This window comes from Thermobia domestica, chromosome 12, assembly GCF_964235325.1.
Source record: "Thermobia domestica chromosome 12, izTheDome1.hap1.1, whole genome shotgun sequence".
Lineage (NCBI taxonomy): Eukaryota > Metazoa > Arthropoda > Insecta > Zygentoma > Lepismatidae > Thermobia > Thermobia domestica.
The window spans coordinates 154,204,696-154,229,485 of NC_137465.1; the positions used below are offsets into that span (position 1 = coordinate 154,204,696).

The window sequence follows — 24,790 nt, forward strand, 5'->3', positions numbered from 1 at the left end:
TTAGTAACTTAAAAAAAAAATGCATAAAGCTGAGAGTTCCATTTTATTATAACACGTTTCAATTTTTAGGCGTCGCGGACCTCACTTTGAGAGATTTCTACCTGATTTTTAAAAAAAATGCTTGAGCCATTTTGAAATTGTGACATATACTTATGGTAAGTAACTTATTGAGCAGAGGTTACGTGGGTTAGTGGTAGAGCACTCAACTCTGGTACTGGGGGTTCCTGGTTTGATCCCAGCTCGCTCCGAGTGGGCTTTGTGGCGGATAAACATCGTGTGCTTGGGTTCTTTTTGTGGTTTACCCGTTTCCTCCCACTTTCCTCATTCTTCCGTTATTATCTTTAGCCTCGGTGCATAATCATGAGACGTTAAACTTAAGGAAGAAAAACATCTTGAGTAATGGGGAGTGTGGTACAGAGTTAAAAAGTTTTTGCTCAATCACATCTATGTAATCTTGTTGATATAGCCGTTGAAATTTTTGGGAGATTAGTGACTGGATTTATTTTTGACAAAAGATTGTTCTGACTCGTGTAACCAACACTTTATTACATTCTTGAATAACGGATTCGAATATTTCACTGATTGCATTAAGGTAATAGGTCTATTGTTCTTTATTTCGTGTGTTTATCACCTGTTTTGTAAACTGGTAGAATGCATTATTTTCCCAGCCAATTGAAATATGTCATTTGATAGTAAAATATTGTATATCTTGACGATTATTAGTGCTAATTCCTTTTATATCCATTTATTATATAACTATGTATATTACCTGGTCCTTTAACACTCGAGATTTCAATTCTCGTCTTGCTTTAATTATATCACTATTCTGCGTGATGTGTTCATTAAATTGTAAAATTACAACCTACTATTTACAACACAATTCTGTCTACTTATATCTATAAAGTGGTTTTAAAGCCTGTCGTAAAAATCATCCGTTTTCATAGTGTGTCATCAATAAAATCATTACCCATACAAATTACATTGGGAATTTTGTGAGAACTTGCTTTTAAGCATTCCAAAAAATCAATATTTAATGAAGACTTACTTTTAATGCGCCTTGAATCAAAAGTGCCAAACAGTTTGGACAAGGCCTGTTTCCTTGGATTTCTAAGTCACCAAGAGAAGACGAGAGGCCTTGTCAAAACTGTTGGGTATTTTTGAACCAAGACGTGTGAAAATTAAGTCTATTAAATACTCGATATTAATATGTGTGAATTTATTTCGTTAAGTAATAATTTTTAATTATTCTTGTGTATGATAAGTGGAGGAAATAACCGATTCTACCCTGGAAGAGTAACATAAGTACAAGTTAATTTTATTTTTCTCAGCTTTAGGAGGGAAGGGGGTAGGACGACGATTGGAAGAAATATTGCTTGTTGTGTTCTGTACATTGCGTTATAACCTGCTTCCACTTTCCTTAATAATAAAATAATAAAGTAGGTTTTCTCCGGAACAGGGGAAGTACTGTAATTTGTCATGTGCACTTTTCAGCTTCTTGATAAAGTATTTGTGGTACCAAATTTTGCCATATATGTATAGTACAAGTGTAACGTGCGTACCTTTTTTTTTTTAATTATGAAGTTGGTCATAAAAAGTTCATACCTCATTATTTTTAATCTATTAGGAAGGGAATGAAAATAGATGAGACGAGAGGAGCTGTAAATCAGTTATTATTTACTTTCAAACATACATATAATTTAATAATTTTTCCCTCGATGTTGACAGAGCCAGTGGTTGGAAAAGAAGTGTTGAAAAAGGTGGTGAAGAAAGTTGTAAACATTGCTTATGAAGAACTAAAAGATCTAAATGAGCGATGTCAGCCTTCTCTGAAGAGCAACACGTTGAAAAGGCCTACCATGAAGCAGTGGAAAGAAGTTAAAGTGACAAATCCTCCTGATATGCATTTGACAGCATCTACATTTTTAAGGTAGGTGCTGAATTTACGTAGGTTCATGTTATTTATCTGCGAGTCACCTTTTCATTAAGTTTAACTTATATTCATTTCCCTTATATGAATCATCTGCTTTTTATTTTCTATTTCATGTTCGTCTGTATCGATTTTTTATATGTTTATTTATTTATTGAGCTGAGCGAAGCGAAGCTCTTATACTCGGGTTAGCCGTTTGGTTGTCCGCGAACTCCTAGTTTATTATGTATCTTAATATCCACCAGCTAGTTTTATATATATTAAGGCTACATATATATTAAGGTGGTCCACAAAATAAAACTAACAATGGTCGGGGTCCACAAGGCTTATTTTATTCCTTCTGATGTATACAAATAACTAACGAAATTTCAGTACAATTAAGTCATATTTACAGGTCGCTCCATTTTGCCATTTTTTGTTAGTTGTTGTCAAACCTTTCAGAACAAAATGTCAGTATTTGTATTCTCAAGTTATAAAAACGCTTTCTTCAGTGGAACGCGAACATTTTTACGATGGATTTCAACCAATCGAAGACTAAAATGCTTCTGTCCCTCGTGTTTTGTCGAGGCTTCATTATACTTTTGGATGAGACATATCTCTTTCAGCTACATCACCACAGCGATTTATCTTAATAATTCATCAACTTCTTGGAAAAAAGGCTATCTCGCCATGTAGTGATCATAATAAAAGCTACGAACTTATATCTATCCAGGTATTAGCACAGCTACTATGTTAAATTACATTGTAGTCTTGACACCTATAATGTAGTATACAGGAATGTAATGGGAAGTATACCCGTTACCTACCTAATATTTTTATAGTGCAGCATATATTTACCTTAAATTTACGAATGAATGAGTATATACGGAGGTAGGCATACGCTATATTTTCAAAATAGTCCAGCGTATACCTCCCAAAAATTCTAGCATTTGATCATCGCTAATATTACAAGAACAGAAGGGTTTAAAATGGAGCGGTCAGTAAATATTGAGCAATAGAGCTGAAAATTTGTAGGTAAGTAGCTTTTGACTCGAGGAAAAAGATAAACCTTCTGGAGGATTATTTTGAACAAGTTGATTTTTTTTGGGGGGGGGGAGGGGCATTTTATATATACACAATGATCAAAAGTATCCGGACACCTGGCTGAAAATGACTTACAAGTTCGTGGCGCCCCCTCCCCCATCGGTACTGCTGGAATTCAATATGGTGTTGGCCTACCCTTAGCCTTGATGACAGCTTCCAGTCTCGCGGGCATAGTTTCAATCAGGTGCTGGAAGGTTTCTTGGGGAATGACAGCCACACAGACATTCTTCACGGAGTGCTGAACTGAGGAGAGGTATCGATTTAGGTCGGTGAGGCCTGGCACTAAGTCGGCGTTCCAAAACATCCCAAAGGTGTTCTATAGGACTCAAGTCAGGACTCTATGCAGGCCAGTCCGTTACAGGAATATTATGATCGTGTAACCACTCCGCCACAGGCCGTGCAGTATGAACAGGTGCTCGATCGTGTGTTGAAAGATGCAATCGCCATCCCTGAATTGCTCTTCAACAGTGGGAAGCAAGAAGGTGCTTAAAATATTAATGTAGGCCTGCGCTGTGAGAGTGCCACGCAAAACAACAAGGGGTGCAAGCCCCCTCCAAGAAAAACACGACCACACCATAAAACCACCACCTCCGCATTTTACTGTTGGCACTGCACACGCTGACAGATGACGTTCACCGAGCATTCGCCATACCCACACCCTGCCATCGAATCGTCACATTGTGTACCGTGTTTCGTCACTCCACACAACGTTTTTCCACTGTTAAATCGTCCAATGTTTACGCTCCTTACACCAAGCGAGGCGTCGTTTGCCATTTACCTGCGTGATGTGTGGCTTATAAGCAGCCGCTCGACCATGAAATTCAAGTTTTCTTACCTCACGCCTAACTGTCATAGTACTTGGAGTGGATCCTGATGCAGCTTGGAATTCCTGTGTGATGGTGGTCTGGATAGATGTCTGCCTATTACACTTTACGACACTCTTCGACTGTCGGCGGTCTCTGTCAGTCAACAGACGAGGTCGGCCTGTACGCTTTTGTGCTGTACGTGTCCCTTCACGTTTCCACTTCACTATCACATCAGACACGTTGGACCTAGTGATGTTTAGGAGTGTGGAAATCTCGCGTACAGACTTCTGACACAAGTGACACCCAATCACCTGACCACCTTCGAAATCCGTGAGTTCCGCGGAGCGTCCCATTCTGCTTTCTCATGATGTCTAATGACTACTGAGGTCGCTGGTAATGAGTACCTTGCAGTAGGTGACAACACAATGCACCTAATATGAAAAATGTTTGTTTGGGGGGTGTTAGGATACTTTTGATCACTTAGTGTATATGTACTTGGATAGCCCGTATCATATATTGCCTACACTATATATATATATATATATATATATATATATATATATATATATATATATATATATATATATATATATATATATATATATATATATATATGTGTGTGTGTGTGTGTGTGTGTTTCTTTTAATTCTGTGGACTCTTTCGAAGACTCCTATTTTGTATTTTGAAAGAAGTTTACAGATGGTACTCTAAATATCGATATACAAGCCTGATCGAGCTGTAAGATCTGGCGATTGCAAGACTTGCCCGTATCGGGTTCTAGTTCCTCTCATGTTGTGGAAGCCATGTACTACACTTACCATTCATTTAATTATTATCGTTCATTTCTCATTATCTTTTTAACCTAAAGGCTAGAACTTGAGACGTAAGATTTAAGTAAATAAAAATTTATTTTGCTGATCACGTGATTGGAATAAAGAAAGTTCCAAGCGAGTATGGAAAACTAATTAAGTACCAGAATATTGTGAAAATATTATCACACAACGCTATAAAAACATACTGTGTGTTCTTCTTGAAACGCTTCTTCAAATAAGGAGAAAGTATCCCCTTCGTAGCCGAGGGGTTACAGCGTGGTTTCGGATTCTTGTACTGGAGGTACTTGTTCGGATACAAACCTAAGGAGTCTCCCCACTGGTGTGGTGATTTTTAGTACACAAGATCCTGCGGTCCGTTCACGCTGTGAAAGCCTTCAAACGTGAAGGCATTACTGTGGTTCAGATTGCATCTTAAACTGGACAAATGGCCACGTAACTGATGTCCCCATTATTCCCCCAATCAATCAAACATCTTAAACGGTAAGTACATGTCTCTTAGCTTCGGCGCTAAATTCCAACCGACAAACTTCGTTTAAGTAGTGTTCGAATCCGACTTCAAACAGTAAGTTCAGATTAGATAGCTTTGACAATGAAAAGGGGCAACAACTTCCAGTTCGCCCACATTAAAGGTTTTCGCTTTAATTTGTTAAACTAAATCACGTTATGCCTTAGTTACTACTCAAACATTTATTTGTGAAATACGAACAAAATTAAGTTTTCGGAAAACTTCGTAAAAAAAAAAAAAAAAAAAAAAAAAAAAACCCGCTCCAAAATAAACTATCCTTTCTGAGCTTTCTCATAAGAAATGGCGTGTCATATATTAAAGTTATTAATGAAATATTTGCATATAAGATATCAACAAAATAGAATGAGTCGTATTTGAGGAAATTTTCTATTTCCCTCCTCCCCTTAAAGAAAAAAGTAAACTACTTTTTCTGAATAATTTTCGTGAGAAGTGATTTAAGCAGCATTATGTTATTAACCCTCCATAGCACGCGTGGTCAATTGTAACATCAAGGCACGAGCGTGGAGTCTCACTCCGCAATATTTGTTTATCTTATTTTAATGTGTATTTTGTTTTGAAGCAATATTAAATTGTTTAATACAGTGGACTCTTTTTAATTCTAAGTCCAAGGGACACGAATAAACTTCGAATTATCCAACAACATTCATTTTCACATATATAACAACAAACAAACCAAAGTACTGTGCATCAAAAACATATTCATATGGTGGACATATTTATATCTTTAAAGCAGCTTATTATTTGCGTGATCGAATACCGCAAACTAACAAACGACATTGACTTCACATAATTCAAACTACGTGTATAATGGAAAATATATTTACGTACAATACTACAACATACATTGAATAGCCCAAACAATTAAATACCAGTAACAATTTAAATATTCTGTTCTCACTTTTAAGAAGTAAACCTCATTTGCTTAAATTTGATTGTTTTTGTACGGTCAATAAATCTTGAATTTCATGTATTGTGTGGAATACGATATTAATAACATTTGGTTGCCTTCATCGAAAATTCATCTTAAATTTTCAACCAATTCTGAAACAAGATGAGATTGTCACACGCTCTCTATCTTTACTTCTTCCCCAACTCACCTTCATCTTTATCATTACATAGATTTTCTATTTATCTTTTGTATTACTCTTCTCTATGGCTGCATCTGTATAACTGAAAACACGTTAAAACTGTATTTCTCTGTTTACAACTGTCCAACATTAAAAATTTTCAACTGTATTTACTTCGAATTATCCAAAACAGGTTCAAAAGTTCGATTTATCCACGATTTTTTAGTATTTTTTTCAATACAGTGTTCAAGGGGAATGGACTTCTGTTCAAATTATCCAAGTCCGAATTAACGAGACTCCACTATATATATATATATATTCAATTGCCCAAGTATATTTTACAGCGCAAACTCTTTTAACAGTTTTAAGAAAACTAATGTTTCTCTATACGCGAAATGTGACTCCGCGGCGCGTGCTACGGCGGGTTAATGAAATATGAACAATGAACAATATAGCTTGAATTGTTTGCGAGTAAATTACCCAAAATAACCCCCCCTCCCCCAAATAGTAAACTACTGGTAGTAGATTTATTCATTAGAAATGAGTTACTCCATATTGTCAAGTTACGAAATATAAACAAAAACGCCATAGTCGTTTTTGAAAAAATTCTCTGAAAAAAAAGTCACCTCCAAGAGTAAATTATCTCTTCTGAATTTTTAAGAGAAACCACTTATGCCACAGTGTAATATTATTAATATCATAAAATATATATTTAAGAAATATGAGGAAATCTGCAGTCTTTTCTTAGAAAAAATCGTCCAGAAAGAACCAATTCCTAGAGTAAACTATCTATTCTGGATTTTACCTACAAAGTAGAGTTGTTAATAAAACATTGATCTATGAAATATGAAGGAAATTGTCAGAACTATTTTCAAGAAAATCGCAGATTTTGATTTTTACTCTTCAGTAGACTATCCTTATTTTGAGGGTAGGAAGAAATATTGAAAAGCGCCCTTAGAGAATCTTATAAAAACTTCAATCTTAAAATTTGATCTCGATAGACGTTGAATCGTGTGACCATAGGACAAATAGACATACAGACATCCAAAAATCCGTGTCTTGGCATGTAGGGGATATGAAACATAAATCATCTGAAATCTCGAATTCGATTTTTTCACAATCACCTTATTTTCTTCTCTCCTACCATCACACGGAAGTAAAAATAAACACAAAATTAGCTGTGAAGGCACTCTGATTTTTTCCCCTCTCCTCAAGAACATAATTGAAGAACAGAAAAGTAGCTATGGTGAATCGTTTAGTAAAAGTGCTTAGTTTTTTCTTTTTTTAATGTTATGTGATAATGCTTTCACTATTTGCTAGTAATATTTATTTTTAAAATAAATACCTGTATTGCTATGTAAAACAAATTCCTTCGATAACATCCCCGGCGTACTGCGAGACCAAAACGAAGTATTTCGGTTTCTGAAACGGATATTTCTACTCATGTACCGGTATCCAATATTGTGTTTCACAATTCATTCGTTCCTTGAGAGCAGCTTTGCTGAGTAACGTTTCTAACGAGGCCGTGAGTTCTAGTGAATGAGATCTGTATAGGTAACAGTGTAATTTATTAACTAAAGCTTATCAAGTTAATTCGTAACTCTTACTTACCTTGTTCACCTTCCAACATCGTATAAGTTATACTTTTTCAAAATTCAAATTTTCAAATTGAAAAATTCAAAAATGGTCCCACAAGTGTTACGCACGAGGAAGGAGCTGGACGACCATCTACTGCCATAAATGTTTCAATTCATTGGTAGACACTCCGTTGCAGCAAGTCATTATTTCCGTATTGTGCCGAAAGTCTGATGGATTGCGACCCCGGATACACCTTCCGACCACAAAAACCGAATCACTGCTCGTTGTTCCTCTTTGGTGCAAACTTTTAATGGAGCGGCCAGGATGTGTCTGCAACAAAAGGAAGATAAACGGAGGAATTAAGATCGAACCTTCATACCATGACCACAACAGCAAAACACACGAGGACAGGCCAGTATGGACAATGTAAGAAAAGTTATAGCTACATTGCGGATAATTTTTTACTTACGTTCGTATTAGTATTTGAGCCAGGCGTTCGAGTTATTTTCTGCAAGTATACGGATATCTGATACTTGTATATACGTGTACTTTCCAACCAACAAAAATCATTATAAACGGAAGGAAGTCTTGATCATTAGAAACGCTGATTGTTAATGTGAAGTGAATTGGCTTAACCATTACATAAGAATTATTAATGAGATAAGAGAAAAACTTGGTTCGTTGATTGCGTCTGTAAGAATTCTCCTATACGGTTTTCAGTACTTATTCTGTAGCCTTGTTCACAATATTATGTCATCTTTAAATAAAGAGAAACTTACAAGCACCAACAACATAAACAAAAGTTTATTATTTAGCTTTCAAACTATATTCGCACGTACATTTTTATAAAATGACAATGTCCTCTGTCTGTTGACAGGTATCAAAGTGAACATTGTAAGGAAAGCGAGTTTTTAATAATAATAATAATAATAATAATAATAATAATAATAATAATAATAATAATAATAATAATCGATCTCAAGAATGGGGTCCATTTTTCCTGATCCTCTATTCAAACCCAAAATGGTAGAAATCTACGATTTCGGGTTTCAACACCGTAGTGAAAAAACGGTAATAGATAGCGAGAAGCAGTTTCTTTAGTATGAATTCAGTACCGGAAGAATAGGGTCTGTCTACGATTTTCTTCATCTATTGCAACCAAAAGTGGTTGATATTTAATACTACTTCCTGTTCCAATATTGGATCCCATAGAACGAAAGCTAATAGGAAGCGACAAACGGTCTTTTGATATGGGTTAAGGAGCCCACGAATACATTCCATGTCAGCTGTTATTCTCCTACTGAAATCGGAAGCAGTAAAAAGTAGTATAGCTTCTGGTTTTAACATTGATTCTATATAGTAATAATTCTGAGAGAGAGCGAAAAACCCTTTTTGATGTGGATTCAGGAGCTGGAGAATAGACTCCATTGCGACCTTATTCCTCTATTGCAACCGGAGTTATATATCTACTACTTTCGGTTTTAATATTCAAGTCACGTAGTTTGAAAGTCTACCGTAGTTTTACAACGTCAATCAACTCATTTGTTAGATCCTATCTAGCTTTATAATATCCTCGTCATTTCTTTAATCTAAACAAACGTCTAAAAAAAACAAAACAAAAAAAAAAAAAAAATCATCTCCGCACGTATCTCTGTTGCAGGCGATGGTATCTTCTCTGAGACGGATCTGGATAAACTCAAAAAAAAAAAAAAAATAAATAAATAAATAAAAATAAAATAAAATAAAATAAAATAAATAAATAAATAAAATTAAAATTACTAGATATAGGTCCGCTAAATTATCTTTCGATTTAGAGATAATATAAAATTAGGAAAAAATCGGTGAATAACGCTTTAAGTGTAAGTTTTGAGTGGAATTAAACAATATTTTATTTATTTATTTATTTATTTATTTATGATCATAATTTAAACGCAGAAAATGAATGCATTGTTTGGGTACCTTATTTCACCATGATTTCTATTGCTTTGTATATGTCTATAAATTATTCGGTAGCTTGCCTTGCTGTCATTACTATAGTATCAAGGAACGTCCTCTTTCTTTTCTGTATAGTTTTTTCTTCATTCATTATATTTCTAGTTCAGTTTTCAGTGCTTCTAGTTTCTTTACTTCCTTGGTACTATAATAGAAGACAGCAAGACAGTTGTTTCAAGGTCAACGGAAATCTTAGTGGAGTAAAGTACATAGTATATTATAATTAATATATTTTTTTCAGTATATTTGAGTTTTTCGTTTCTATTATTTAATACATTATTTAAATTTTAAATAATTTATTGTATTTCGTTCTTTATTTGTGTTTCGTAATTGCTTATAGGCTCTTTGCGAGAAAACAGATAATGGTTAAACCCCAATCTAGCAGTGGTACACAAGAAGTAGATGATAGTGTACATCATTACGATTATAACAATGAATTTGACAGCCAGAATTATTGTCCAAATGTTAAGGTAAGGCATGATAGATTAATTGAAGAAAATGTTAAATCAAATTTGTACTGCCATCATTAATTCTAACATTTCAACGAAGTAGTCTTTCAATATTTTTTTATTCGGATTGTCTGTTCTGTAGTTTTCATTAGAACTCGGATTTTCTTCAAAATACAAGATAAAAAATAATGGAAATTTATAAGAAGGTACTGAGAAAGTTACGGCCATGGTTTTATGTTAATTTGTTATGGATCTAGTACATTCTTGAATTTGACTTTCATTTTATTAATTATACCTACCTGTATGTATAAAAACTGTAGACTGAATATTTATATTAATATTTTAGAAATTGTGTTTCAGATCATTATAAATACTGGTTTGCCTTGAAACAGTATATTCATGTATATTAACAATAATAACAATCAAAAAGGAAATGTTGCTTAATTTGCTACTCATTCTTCAGTGTTTTGTACATATTTTTGCCGTCTTGACAGTCGTTTTGCTTGTTTGTTAATGATTACTGTCATGAAAGTATTTTGAATCAAAGTATTCAGAAACATCATTTCAAGTTATATTTTTTTTATTATTAAAAAAAATATATTTTCGAAAGTTTTGTGAACCTTCGAGAAACGTGTACATTCAGTAACCGCAACTTTTGCTAAGTAAGATAGCTGTCAGTCGATAAAAATTCCGTAATTGTAAATTTAAAGAGTGATGCGGTGCTGAACTGACCCGGCAATCAAACCAGGGTCTCCGGCTTATTGTGCTATTGCGCTAATCAGTACACTGCCACTTTCCTCTCCCAGTATAGCAACACATGTTTCGCTTTTGAAGTTGTTGCGTATACTTTTAGACCTCATGGATTGTGCCACAGCTCATATTACCCTTGGACAACCCACTGTTTGTGAACTCCACAACCATCATAGGTATTCATATTGGCCCTGCATCTCTAACATTTCCGTACATTCATTGTTGTCAGATACACTTCAGTAATATTTGCTGCAATCTTTTCCAGTTTTAGCTTTTCGAAATCCGCACACCGTGTAATTTCTTATATACGCGTTGCTTAGTGTCATTTTCTATTTTCAAATCATTATTATATAATTCCAATTTGATTGTACTATATGCATGACGATTCACGCTTCACCAAAAGACACACTTGTCATTTACTTGTTAGTTCTTTATAGTGGTAATTTGCCATAGAAACCCAAAAACAGGGCTTCTGGAATGACCTGATAACTTTATAAAGTAGTTGGTCAATTTAGTTAGAACTAGTAAATATCTAATGTTTTTATTCAATTTAGTTGAAACAAGTTAATAACTAATGTATTGTATACGTTACGTATTACACATATAAAATACAGAAACGTATTTCCGAATGGTTTGAATGATTTATTGTATGTGTTAAATTTCAGTACCTAGTGAATTTCCGTACTATGGGTAAGGAAGTATACATTCCATTACCACTATTAAATGATCTAACTATAGGATGTATGTCATTAGTGTTATTGTTTATTTGTAATCTACTATAGATTTTTTATTTTTGAAGTGTCGAACTGCAAAGAAAAATTCTAATTATAACAAAAATTGCATGAATGTATTATAATTTCTTTTCTTAGAATAGGAATCACCAACTGGTTGTCAAAATTTGCTAGAAGATCTAGGAGGAATAAAGTATGAAACCCGAAAGTTTGAAGGAAATCCGTAAGATTCTACTTCTGAAAAGAAGTGCTGCAAGCCTAAAAATGTTAGAAACTCGTTTCCTTATATATTGTCAAAACTCCTACCAAAATACTCCCCAATATTAAAATCTTTAAATTGGAATTAATGTAATTGTTGCGAACATAAGTTGTTACAGATACTATTTTTATTGTCTCAAGGTGATAGTATTCGTAAGGGTCTTCGAGATAAGTCATAGGTTCCTGGGACGCTATATGCAAATGTATTTTATCTGTTATTAATTTGTGTATATATTTCATTGATATAGAACCGCTGTGAGTAAATCTCTCATACCAGCTGGATAGTCGGATTGGGATGCGGCTCAGAGGTTCACCGAGTCTCTGTAAAATAAGTATACTTGAGACGTTTTACTCAGAAAATCAATGGCTTAGTTCCGTTCCTTTCGTAATCGCAAAATAGCACCCAAATAATGTCAGCACTCACCCTCGCACTGGCACAGCCTATCTTGTCAATGTTTTCTCCGACATTTCCGTATGTCCAAAACTTCCCGAAGCAATTGAAACGTCACATTTAAAAAAAAAAAAATAATAATTTCTATTTAACATGGATGGAAGCATCATCTTTTTATCTTCTTAAATTTTCAAGGTTTTAAAATTTAAGAACATTCTTTCCTTTCCTTTTCTTTAGTGTTAGAGTCGGTTGTTTAATTTTCACTGACCAAAATAAAACTTGGATTCCACTGTCTTCACACACACAAGCGTCAAAAATGCCCACAAAGCATGACAACAACAACAACAACAACAACAACAACAAAATAGTTTCATAGACTACTCTGCGATTGACTGTAAACAAGCCCCACATTGAGTTTGGTAATTCAGTGGTAGAGCGTTCACCTCTGGTGCTTGGGGTCCCGGGTTCGATCCCAGCCCCCGCCAAGTGAACTTTGTGGTGGACAATCACCGTGTGCGTGGGTTTTCTCGGGGTTCTCCCGTTTCCTCCCACTTTCTTCATTCCACCATTTCATTCATTACTCATCATCACCGTCTCCTTTAGCCTAACCGGCATACCCGTGGGACGTAAAACAAAGATTTCATTTCATTTGAGTTTGAGTTTGGTAATATTCTGTGCCACCTACTGTTTGGCGTCATGGGAGAGCAGTTGTACACGAGGATAATAGAGATATGCTACTCCACAATGTCTATTTCCATATTGTAAATCATATGTGTACCAGGTTTTGGAAATTGATGAAAGCGCTCCAGAGTTATCCTCAAAAAACATACACACATACATACATATGTTTATATATAACATAAATATAAAATGTCTTGCCCCCACCCTTTAAAAGAAAAATTATCAAAACACTAAGACACGTGTCCGTTTAATTTTAATGAGGAATTTATGTACCGAGTTTCCTGTCTCTAGCTTGGGATACACAGTTTTACGCATAATATATGACCTTCCGCTCCTCCCCTTAGGATAAGCATTTTGATCAAAGTAACGGATAAAATACCGTTCGAGGTAGGTGATATCGACGAGGGAGGATCAAATGAAAAACTTAAAAGTGCAATACATTTTAGAATGTAACAATGAAAGGAAAATCTTACCTTTTATTTTTCAACATAGTCCCCTTGACGCTGAATGCGAGTATTCCACCACTTCGAGAGTGCATGGATACCAATTGGATTTTTTAAATATTTTTTTAATAGATTGTAGTCACTCATGCACCGCATTTTTCACATCTTCATCACTATTGAAATCCTTTCCTTCCATAGCTTCTTTGAGTCGTCCAAACACATGAAAGTCACTGGGGGCAAGATCTGGTGAATAGGGTGGATGAATAAGACACTCGAATATGATCTCATCGATAGTCTCAACGGTCAAACGGGCAGTATACGGTTGGACTTTATCATGCAGTAGGAGTACACTTGAGAACAGAAGTCCTCGTCGCTTGTGCCTGATTTCAAGGCGAAGTTGATTTTTCAGCAGGTTTGAATACAAGGCACTGGTTACCGTCACTCCTTTTTTTCATGTACTCTTCCAAAATTATTCCCTTTACATCCCAGAAGAGAGAGAGCATGACACTTCCAGCTGATAGTTGAGTGCGGAATTGTTTTGGCTTCGGCGAAGAGCTATGCCGTCATTTCTTGCTTGCTTTTTTGGTTTCTGGTTGATGATAGTGAACCCAGGTCTCATCGCCTGTAACAATACTGTTCAGAAATGTATCACCCTCTGCGTTGAAACGACGCAAAAGTTCTTCACGGGCGTCGACGCGACGATCTTTCAATTGAACAGTCAACTGGCGTGGGATCCATCTTGCAGACACCTTATTGAAATGCAGAACATAATACATAATGTGTTGAGCTGAACCAAAGCTAATATTCATGATTGTGGATTTCTTTCAGTGTAATACGCCTGTTTTCCTTTACAAGCTGTACCGCTAACTTAATGTTATCGTCGGTCACTACGCAGTGAGCCTCTCCCGGCCGTGGAGCATCCTCCACAGATGTTATGCCACTTTCAAACTTCCTACACCACTCATATACTTTCTGCAGCGATAAACACGAATCACCATACTTTGCTGCCATCCTGCGATGAATTTCAATTGGTTTCATACCTTCACTACTCAAAAATCAGGTCACCGAATATTGTTCTAACGCGATACATGTGGAAAGTGATATTGACGTTCCTGCGTTCGTCGTTCTTCGGGCAACATTGTGCCATCTGTCGGACATTAAGTGCAACTTAAGGCATATTACTGCCACGTATCGAAACAGTCGTCCAACTTTACGCATTTGATAGCATTTTTAAAGTTTTCATTTGATCCTTCCTCGTATATTCAAGAAATTGTTTCATTCTGTTCGGCGGTTTCCCCGTGATTCAATGACAAATATGATTGCTTTCATTTTTATATAACAAATCAGGTTATAGCATATACAAGATTGAATATTGCTAATTAACTTATTCATTGATTTCAAATTTAGGATGACGATGTGGATGTTGATCCAGATGCTGATTCCACGGTCTTGGCAGATATGAGTAATCGCGATGTCCACTCGTTCCCTGTGACAACACAAGGAGAGGTTGCAGATGGAACTGTGTATACATGGGATGACCTTGTGGCACCTCCAAATAAGGTAAGAATGAAGTAGTTTTCATATTATTCAACTGCTGCCGTGTTTACATCAGTCAGCGTTGCCATTTCATATTCTTAAGTTATTGGAAAGTACAATTTGTGAAAAAAATTTATGAACAGTGTTCATTACAATACCAAAATACCTGCGCTTTTGCATTCTGCAGAACAAACGCTTCATCCAATAGGAATTAGTTAACAAATGCATATTTACGAAGTTCTGTTATGAAGGTTTTTTCTTCTCTTGATCAGAGATCGATTCTTATCATCAACAATACCACTATTTAATTTATTTGTTTAATATATTTTTGTTTTCATACAATGTCTTATGTCAAATTTTTACTCCCCTAACTTTGTTTCGAAGTATCTAAATGCTCGGACAGGCCTGAGACCGCTGTCTTCATATCTCGAAAATGTTTCTTTTGATTCCAATATTTCATTTTGGCTTGCCAAAAGATGAATTAGCATTCTTAATTCACCTCATAAACTTCATAATATCAACCAGATCTTGCATTGATGTACCGAAGAGGAAATAGACATATAGTATATCTTTTTGTGTTACCGAATGCATATGACATTTAAACAATGAAATGTTACCAAATGTGTTTTCCAAATTTTCAAAAATGGTTATAATTTTAGCAGCAGACCTATGTTATTGTCAGACCAAACCTAGAAGTTAATAAAAATCTAGAACAGCTTACTGTATGGCGGATACTAAGCTTTTTGTACACTTTCACTTTCGAATCTTTTTTGAACCTATGTAGTCTTTAAAATTCGCAAGCCTCCATTCTGCGAATGTAGAAACTGGGTATTTTTTGTATACTTTTATTTGACTGTAAAAGATTGTTAGAAAAATTAGATAGGTACGGGACTCCTCTAAAAATCCATAAAAGAGTGTCTTAATGAAAAAACGACTCATAGTCAAGTCTGTCTATAGTGGAAAATGTTTTGTATAAAATTTTTACGTCTTTAATTATGCTTTTCGAAGTATTCAAATGTTTGAACAGTCTTGTTCCCTTCATATCTCGAACATGTTCTTTTATTGTTTTCAATACTCTAGTTTTACTTACCAGTATATAAATTGTCACATTCACAACTCACCTTATTAGCTCCAGAGTGACTACAATAAAACCCATCTTCATGATGATCTGCCTCATTTTTTGTGGAACCTGCATTTTCCCGTAAGACATCTATTATCGTTCAGTAAGTTGGTTGACCACCAGTTTATTTTGAAGCTTGACCATTAAAGAAATCTTATTCTTTTAATGTTAAATTCACCTCTGTATTTCGACACCTAAGTAAACATTCCACAGTATACGTGATGGACATTTCTTAAAAACTTTTTCGGAACATCTTTTACCGTTGTTATATTTCGTAAGGAAGGTCAATAAACTAAAGGGAAAATGAGGGACTTCTCTTGCAAAATATTTGGTAGCCCAGTCCAGACGGACATATTAAGGTATGTCTGTCTTTTGATTTCTTTCGAAGCCTTTTCCTTTCGGGGAGCTTACCGTAAATTTACAATAAATGATGATCGCATTCATGCTTTAAAAAAAGGTCCTTTCTTTGTCTCGCAGCTTGCCGATCAGCATTCAGTAGCAGAGAATGTAAATATTTGTAAACCCATAATTTTCTTTTAGTGCTTAGTGACGTAAAGGGATGGGACAGTATGGCTGGTCGAGAATTTCCCTAAATATACTACGTCATCTGTATTTTTCGTCATAGGTAGAAGAAGAGAATAAATAATTCACCCTGGCTCTCTAGGTAATTATCATGTTGAAATTAAAACTTTTAAAACACTGTGCGAATGACTGACTAAGATACGTTATTTCTTATACAGGATTCATACCGAACTTAAAAGTCAGGGAAATGCTTCACAATATGGGAAGTCTGTTATATTTTACAGAAGAGTTAGAGTTTTTTAGCTGTTCACAGAAGATATTATGTGGGTTCCTGCCGCCATGGAATGGCGCGTCCTGAGGTTGTGAATCGAGGACAAGGCCTCTGGATATAGAGTATAACTGAGAATATATTGAATAAGCAGTCGCGGATAGACAAGGGATGGTCCTCCAGTTTGAGGGTTACACGTGAAGCTAACAACCTCATCCTGTAAAAAAAAAGGGGGGGGAGGGGTATTTGTTCAGGAACATTGACAGAAACCGTCCTTATAGGGCAGGCGCGTTAAAATCCCTAACGAGTGAGTTAGAGAACTATAGGATGGACTTGGTAGGAGTTCGGGAAGTTAGATGGGAAGGAAAGGGAAAAATGCAATCCGGAAATTTTACATTATTTTACAGGAAAGAAAATAACAATCATCAACTAGGAACAGGGTTTTTCGTTCATAAACAAATATTATTGGCAATTAAATGGGTTGAATTTGTTAACGATAGACTTAGACTTTCTTAAGAGTCGATCGTATGATATTGTTCTAAATGTACACTCATGTCCAAAATTATTGTCACATGTCTATAAATATGTTTTTGTAGGAATATAATTTGATAACGAATTCGCCCGGTATTTCTTACAGTGTTAGTATCTGTATAATCGGCAAAGACATGTATGTGGCAAATTTCATGTCGAAAGAGCAGTAAATAAGAACAATAAAACGAAAATAAAACTTTCTTGTCCATTTAGCAATATTTTGTTTTACTCATTCTAATTTTCTTATTTATAATTCTTTTCCTATAAAATTTACCACAAATATACATTTTTCGATTATACACATAGTATCAGTGTCAAAAGTACCCTCCAAAATTATTATCAAATTATATTCTTACAAGAAGCCAGTTATAGATATACGACAATCATTTTGGACATGAGTGTACATACTCCAGCAGAAGATAAAAATGATGATATGAAAGACAGTTTTTCCGAAGAAGTAGAACGAGTATTTGACCAACTCCCGTGATACCATATGAGAATTCTATTAACGGAGTTCAATCCAAGGGTAGAACGAGAGAATATTTTCAAGCCGATTATAGGGAACGAAAGTCTGCATAAGGAAAGTAATGACAATAGCGTTAGATTCGTGAACTTTGCAACATCCAAAAACCTTATCGTGAAGAGTACAAAATTCCCACATCGTAATGTTCATAAATATACTTGGACCTCACTAGATGGAAAAACAGACAATCGAATTGATCATGTTTTAGTAGATAGGAGACAATCTAGCATAATTGGTCTTCAGTAGTGTAGAGAGCAGATTACTATTTGGTATTAGCGATAATAAAAGAAAAATTATCGTTGAATAAAGGAAATATTCAACATCTAAAAACGAAGAGATTTAGTTTTAAGAAGTTAGAGAAGGACCAGACGAGAGAGGAATATTAGATTGAACTGTCGAATAGATTCTCAGTTTTAGAAGTTTCGTAATGCACTAGTATTGATAGGTGAGCTGTAATTTGGTATAGCATTAAAATTTCAGCAAAAGAAAAATGGCCACGCGGAAATACTTATGAACAAATGACCAGGACTAAACTAGCAGAGAAGAAAAGGGCAAAACTGCGTTGACTACAAAATCCGAACGATATGACTACTCAAGATTTCGTTAACGTCAGGCGGAACTTTTAGAAGAAAGAGACACGATTTTTTGAAACCTAAAATTAATGAAGTTAAAGATAGTAGCAAAAGCAAAAACACTCGGGACATGTATAATGGCATCAACGAATTTAAGACAGACTATCGACGTCGCGCTGATATACTAAATTAGGCCGACGAAACAATTACCACTGATATAGATAGCTTTTTGAATAAATCGAAAGATTTCATTGATAATTTGCTTAACATGCAGTCAAAACTGATGTTCATGCTGAAAGGGAAATGCACACAACACCGTATATTCTAAAGCGGCACCGAATAGAAATAGAAATTGCTGTAAAGAAATTAAAGAAACAAATCTTCGGGTGTCTGGCTGTGCTAATTTTAGCTGGAGGAAAAAAATTGTGGAATAATGTACATAAACTCATTCTCTTTATCTGAAACAAGGAGGAATTGCCACAAGAGTGCAAAGAATTATCATTGTTCCAATTCAGAAAAAAAGGCGAGGAAACTGATTGTAATAATTATCGTTGCACCTCCCTTCTGTCGATATCCCATAAAGTCCTCTTAAATGTTCTGTTAGTAAGATTGACCCATGCGCAGATGAAATTATTAGAGATTATCAGAACGGATTACTTGGGTGAAATCGATCAGCTGTCTACCAGATATATACCATTCATCAAATACTCGAAAAGAAATGGAATACAATACTCCGGTACATCAATTGTTTGTTGATTTTAGCAAGGCCTACAACTCGGCTAGGATAGCACAGCATTGTTACTGAATTTGGAATACCGAAAAAAGCTAGTTAGATTAATTAAGATGTGCTTAAGAGTCTTCATCCCGGCGAAATTAAAATACCGCTAATTTTACAGTAATTATGTGATATCTTCAAATAGACAAAAGATAATTGAAATATGGAACAAGAGCGCCCTAGACAATATTATTTTGCGTGAGCTACCGTTATCAAAAGTCACCTAGTGGCTTTCCGTTTTCAGCTGTTTAGAAACGCGAAAATAAATGCCGATTTTCAAAATGGCTCGAAATCGAAAGCAGATAAGTGAGTCGTAATAACGGTTTCTCATGTAAAAGGATATTGTCTAGGGCGCTCTTGTTCCATATTTCGATTATCTTTTATCTATTTGAAGATCTCACATAATTACTGTAAAATTAGCGGTATTTTAATTTCGCCGGGATGAAGACTCTTAACACTTTCGTGCATGTATTATGTTCTCATTGACATATGATGATAATTTTTTTTCTTACAAATTGTTCTTGATGTACTATAATATGTAAAATCGAAAATTTTGAAATTTGATATTTTCTTAGCAGAATTTAATCATTATCTTTATCTGTCCACTTGAATGGACTTCATGCATTTTTGGCAAGTTGTAAATTTGGCATCTAGGACTGGAATTTTCCTCTTGTTTAGGAATAGCATCATTATTACTCTGCGACACGAATACAGTTTGGTCTCAAAACTATCTCGGTAAACAGTGATTATATGCTTAGCATGAAATTAATCACCACCACTTCACAATTAAAATACTTATTTCACCCTAGATGTCAGATAAGTTGTGTTCGTTAATGAAATTGAGTTAATCCATTCGTCAGACGATAGCAACGTCGGTACTCGATACTGGCATGTGTGTATTTCAGGTTATCGAATGTAATCTGTTTCGGCATTCTAACAGCTTATGTAAAGAACCAAAATTTTGTTTTTTATAATATAGTGGTTAAATTATTATCACTGGAAATTCATATTCTTCCTAATTTTTTCCCACGAAAAATAAAGCAATATGCAAGAAAAAATACATAGTTATTCGACTAAGTAATAGGAAGAAATCACTGTAATGTAACAATTTTAACATATTTTTCAATGCAGTGCATAGGTACATAGTGCTTGTAAAGATTGACCATTGGACCATATAAACCTTTCTCCAGGTCATCTTCTGTAATCCAGTCTTGAGAGTTGTTATTATTATTATTATTATTATTATTATTATTATTATTATTATTATTATTATTATACATTCTGTCAATAATGAGTAGCTAGGGGAAAAATAAATCGGGAACTGAAAATAAAATAAATTGTAACTACACACTACTATTGCCAAACTTTACAGTAACATTTATTTTAATAATAAAAAAAAGATAGCTTTGTATCTGTTATCAGTAAGTTTAGCATTTAGTGTACCTAACAATATATCCATTTGTTTTATACATTTATCAATATTTAAATAAATTTTCAATAATGCAGATAAGGGTTGGCTGGTTTAAACAAACAAGTAAACAAAAACTAGAAAAGCTTTAAATCGTATGAACTTAATGGTGACATTTTCACATATCAGACTATCTGCATTAGTTTTATTATGTTTTTCACCTTTTAATCAAGGCGTCCCATGTTCAATATTGGTCGAATCACGACCCTTCTTTTAAATGTAAACCAAGTAGCGGTTCGGATGTCACTTAAAGCGAGTCTTCTTCTTACTTCTGTATTACATACGTATGTTAAGCCTAAACACACGAAACGAAATCAAATTGTATGTCTGAATGCCTGTTGTTTTATAAAGAAGCCAAGGTTGCTTAAATATATTGATGGCAATTGACAAAATTTATCGTCTGCCTATGTAGCTTCCAACATTAGCTTGGATTGGACTTTGTTTTAATTTAATTGAATGAATCTATATACTAAATTTGTAATTCAATACCTCAGTTTCAACGTACTGATTATGATACGTTGACCATAAAATTTTACATGCCAAACAATAAGGGGATTTTTTCGTTATTGCTTTACATTTAAAGTAATAACAGGATTTTCCCAATGGCTAAGGCGGGAGTTTCCGGATTTACGCGTATATATAATTCTGTAATAATGGTTTCAATTGTCCAACTGTTTATCTTTTTGATCTTTTTGTCCTTCTGAAATGACTCTGGACAATTATTTTTAACAAATATGTAAAGATCAGTACAACGTAATTTTGTCAGGAGTTCTTCGTGAATGAGTCTGCGTCTCATCGCATTTGTGGCCAGTTAGTCCCGGTTTCGAGCCCAAATAGAGAACAACTTCTCTCAGATGTAAACCGAAAAGTGGTTTGAATTCCGCTTTAAGCTTATGTGACCCCTTCTAGCATAACCCCGTTGTTGCATAACAACACCACGGCGAAACAAACTTATTTCTGTTCATATGTAATATAAATACATAGAGCAAATTATTTAAACCAAAAAAACGGGGTTTAAAGCAAACAACTTTTTTTTTTTTTTTTTTTTTTTGTTTTTTCAATAAAACTCTGGTTTTTGCCAACCCTGATGAAAATTTATTTTGATGGACGTTATTCTAATTATTGTTTAGGTATGTGAGAATTTAATTTGTAATGTAAAATCTTGTTTCGTAGGTTCCTCGTATTTTCATCCCATATGCACAACAGGCTAAGAAAATAGATATGAAGAAGCTTAAGACTTCCATTTGGGACATATTAACGGACGGAGAGGCAAATAAGGTAAGTTCATACTTATTAGAAAATACGAGATAAAACTTTCAGCAGAAACAAAACAGATACTCACGGGCAACAAACCAGATGAATTCTTTTAATATTACGTTTCGGGAATTAAACTATTAAAACAATTTGTGTACATATACGTATCTGATTTACCTAAATTTCAACTTTAAAAAAATGTTTAAAAAAAAAGTTATTTTCCAAATAAATTTTGCAGTTAGCAGCGAAATTACTATGTAAGTAAGAATTAAATAGAACGTGGTTATAGCATCACTATCTAAAAAATCAAAGAAAGGAAAACTGCTGTACCGTTTTGTTCTTTGAGAACATTATTGGCGTTACGAGAAATTGAGAAAACCGGTTGTATATCACACTAATTTCTCTTTGGCTATGAATATAACATTATTGCTATGTTAAAACGTTGCTGCTTGAATGGAACGAAATGGAATAAAAGCATAGAGGAAAATTCATCAGGATGGAGTAGTTTCTTCCATAATTCGTTGGATTCCCCATGTGCCTCATGAAATCTCGCGTGTGCAAAAATACAACGAAGTAGAACACATGTTCATTTGAAGGAACATATCAGTGATGCTAATACTAGGATGCTCGAACGTCAGATCTTTCAAACACCTAGTAGATACAAAACTTAACATTAACAAAGTACAAATTATCAAAAAGTCTTCATCGTTCATAGAAAGACAGTCATAGGAGATCTCTCTTACTCGAACAAAGCAATCGACACGACCACTCTGGCCAAAAGTTGAAATATCATTTACACTTTCACCAATGACAAAAGAAGAAGCGTAATGAGCTTAAGGTATCTACGTTACTGAAAAACCTACTGGAGACCTCAAAAGGCATGTGTTTTTAATTGTACATAGCCGACGAGTGAACACACTTTTCCATTTGAGGCTATTTAGGTGTTGAAAACAGGAAATTATTAAAGTAAGTAGTGGTCACAGTTTCTGTGGAAAGAATATTTCCGGTGGTTGAGTGAAACAAGGTGAACATGGTTCTTCAAAGTTGTGATGAAATCATGATTTTTTCTGAAAGTTTATTATTATTATTATTATTATTATTATTATTATTATTATTATTATTATTATTATTATTATTATTATTATTATTATTATTTTGGTATGCCTTAAAAACATTATAATACATGAGTGGTATTATTAAGTGTCTGTATCCTGTTTTATCGTTTGTGTAAAACGGCCAATTATATATATCGTAAATAACTAGTTGATATTGGTCTAACGGAATGTTATATTTGGTAGTTTTTGAAATGTAGTCATTCAATGGCTGTCCATTTTTCCATGTCTGTACGTCCTACTTTTCGAAACAGTTCACGTTCCCAATAGAAGATAAGAAGATACAAATCAGGAAAGTGTTGAAGATATGTGAAGATCCTTGGATTTATTATAGCATGAAGTTTTTGGGTATATGGTTGCATTGATCGTCAGGACCAGGACAAAAGAATTAAGCCATTTAGGAAATTCAACAGAACAGGAACACAAAAAATTAAAAAGACTAATAAATGTGAATAAACTTCAAAAGATAAATCTCCCATATCATAATTATAATTTTTTTCAGAACAAAGAAAATAATCATCTGGACTAGGTGAACATCTTTACTAATTCCTCTACTAGACCCGCAAGTGCGTGCCGTTCGAAATGTAAATGCATGTGTTGTTATTGAACTGTGAAGTTTTTCCTTTCTTTCATTCATTCTTTTTTTTTTTTCTTTTCTTTTATTTTGTGAGAGACTTTAAGCTGTGTGGTTGAAATTCTGAATGGTAAGTTTTGTGTCTTATAATAGATAAAGAAGGCAGTAAATAGATTGAGAATCTCTGATGTTCCATATATACTCTGTTCTTCTAATATGTATCTTACCCGCTTCATGTACTCATAGACTAGAAAGTGGATTGGTGAAAATGTTGATGTTTAGTTGGACAGTATATTTTTATATCAGAATTCCGTGAAATTTCATTAAATTTTTTGACAATACAAGAAAAGAACGGTGAAGCAAACTTCGTGTACGTGTATATATATATATATATACAGGATAACCCAAAAGTAATGGTAAAAAATGAACCTCAGATTCCTGGCACCAAAACAAGAAAAAATGTTTATATGACATATGGTCCGGAAATGGACAGGGGCGGAGCTAGACAGCTTCGAATGTGGAGGGAAAAGAACTTCACATCTGCCAGCGGAATAATGATAGGAATTAGGAATGGGGTTCAGAAAGACATAAGAATCATATCGGCTTGAAATGTTGAACGCATGTTACATAAATGCGCCACAGTGTCTTCATACGTCATTTAAGGATTCACCGAATGTCTGTACGGCAGGGGTAATGAAACAGTGCAGTAAAGATGGAAACCATAAAGAAAAAAGTTGTTATCCATGACACGATTGCACGCACATCTACAGTTGGAGTCAAAGCAAAGATCACTTAACATGGTTGCATAATCTCAGGGGTCAATGGAAAGTGATATAGCAGATAGAAACTTGCAGAGAGAGGGTAGAAGTAAGAACTAGTTGTATTATGTGATGAAATAACAGGCAGAATCCACAACCGCATACTATATTTGTAACGTAGTATCTTACACAGAATAGCACTACAAACTATAGGTCGTACGTGCTAACAATAAAACGTTCCTACAGAAGGTGTTCAAAGTGC

The 24,790-nt window shown here is 34.5% G+C and overlaps 1 protein-coding gene across 2 annotated transcripts in view; it reads left to right on the forward strand.

Annotated features, from left to right (window-relative positions):
• Positions 1–24,790, forward strand: part of barr (non-SMC condensin I complex subunit H) — a 72,456-nt gene that overhangs the window by 42,111 nt on the left and 5,555 nt on the right. For both annotated transcript variants that reach the window (XM_081734300.1, XM_081734302.1), the window contains exons 9-12: positions 1,726–1,927; positions 10,153–10,282; positions 14,923–15,075; positions 22,004–22,108. In XM_081734300.1, coding sequence (XP_081590426.1) covers positions 1,726–1,927; positions 10,153–10,282; positions 14,923–15,075; positions 22,004–22,108 — 590 coding nt within the window. The remainder of the gene's footprint in view (positions 1–1,725; positions 1,928–10,152; positions 10,283–14,922; positions 15,076–22,003; positions 22,109–24,790) is intronic.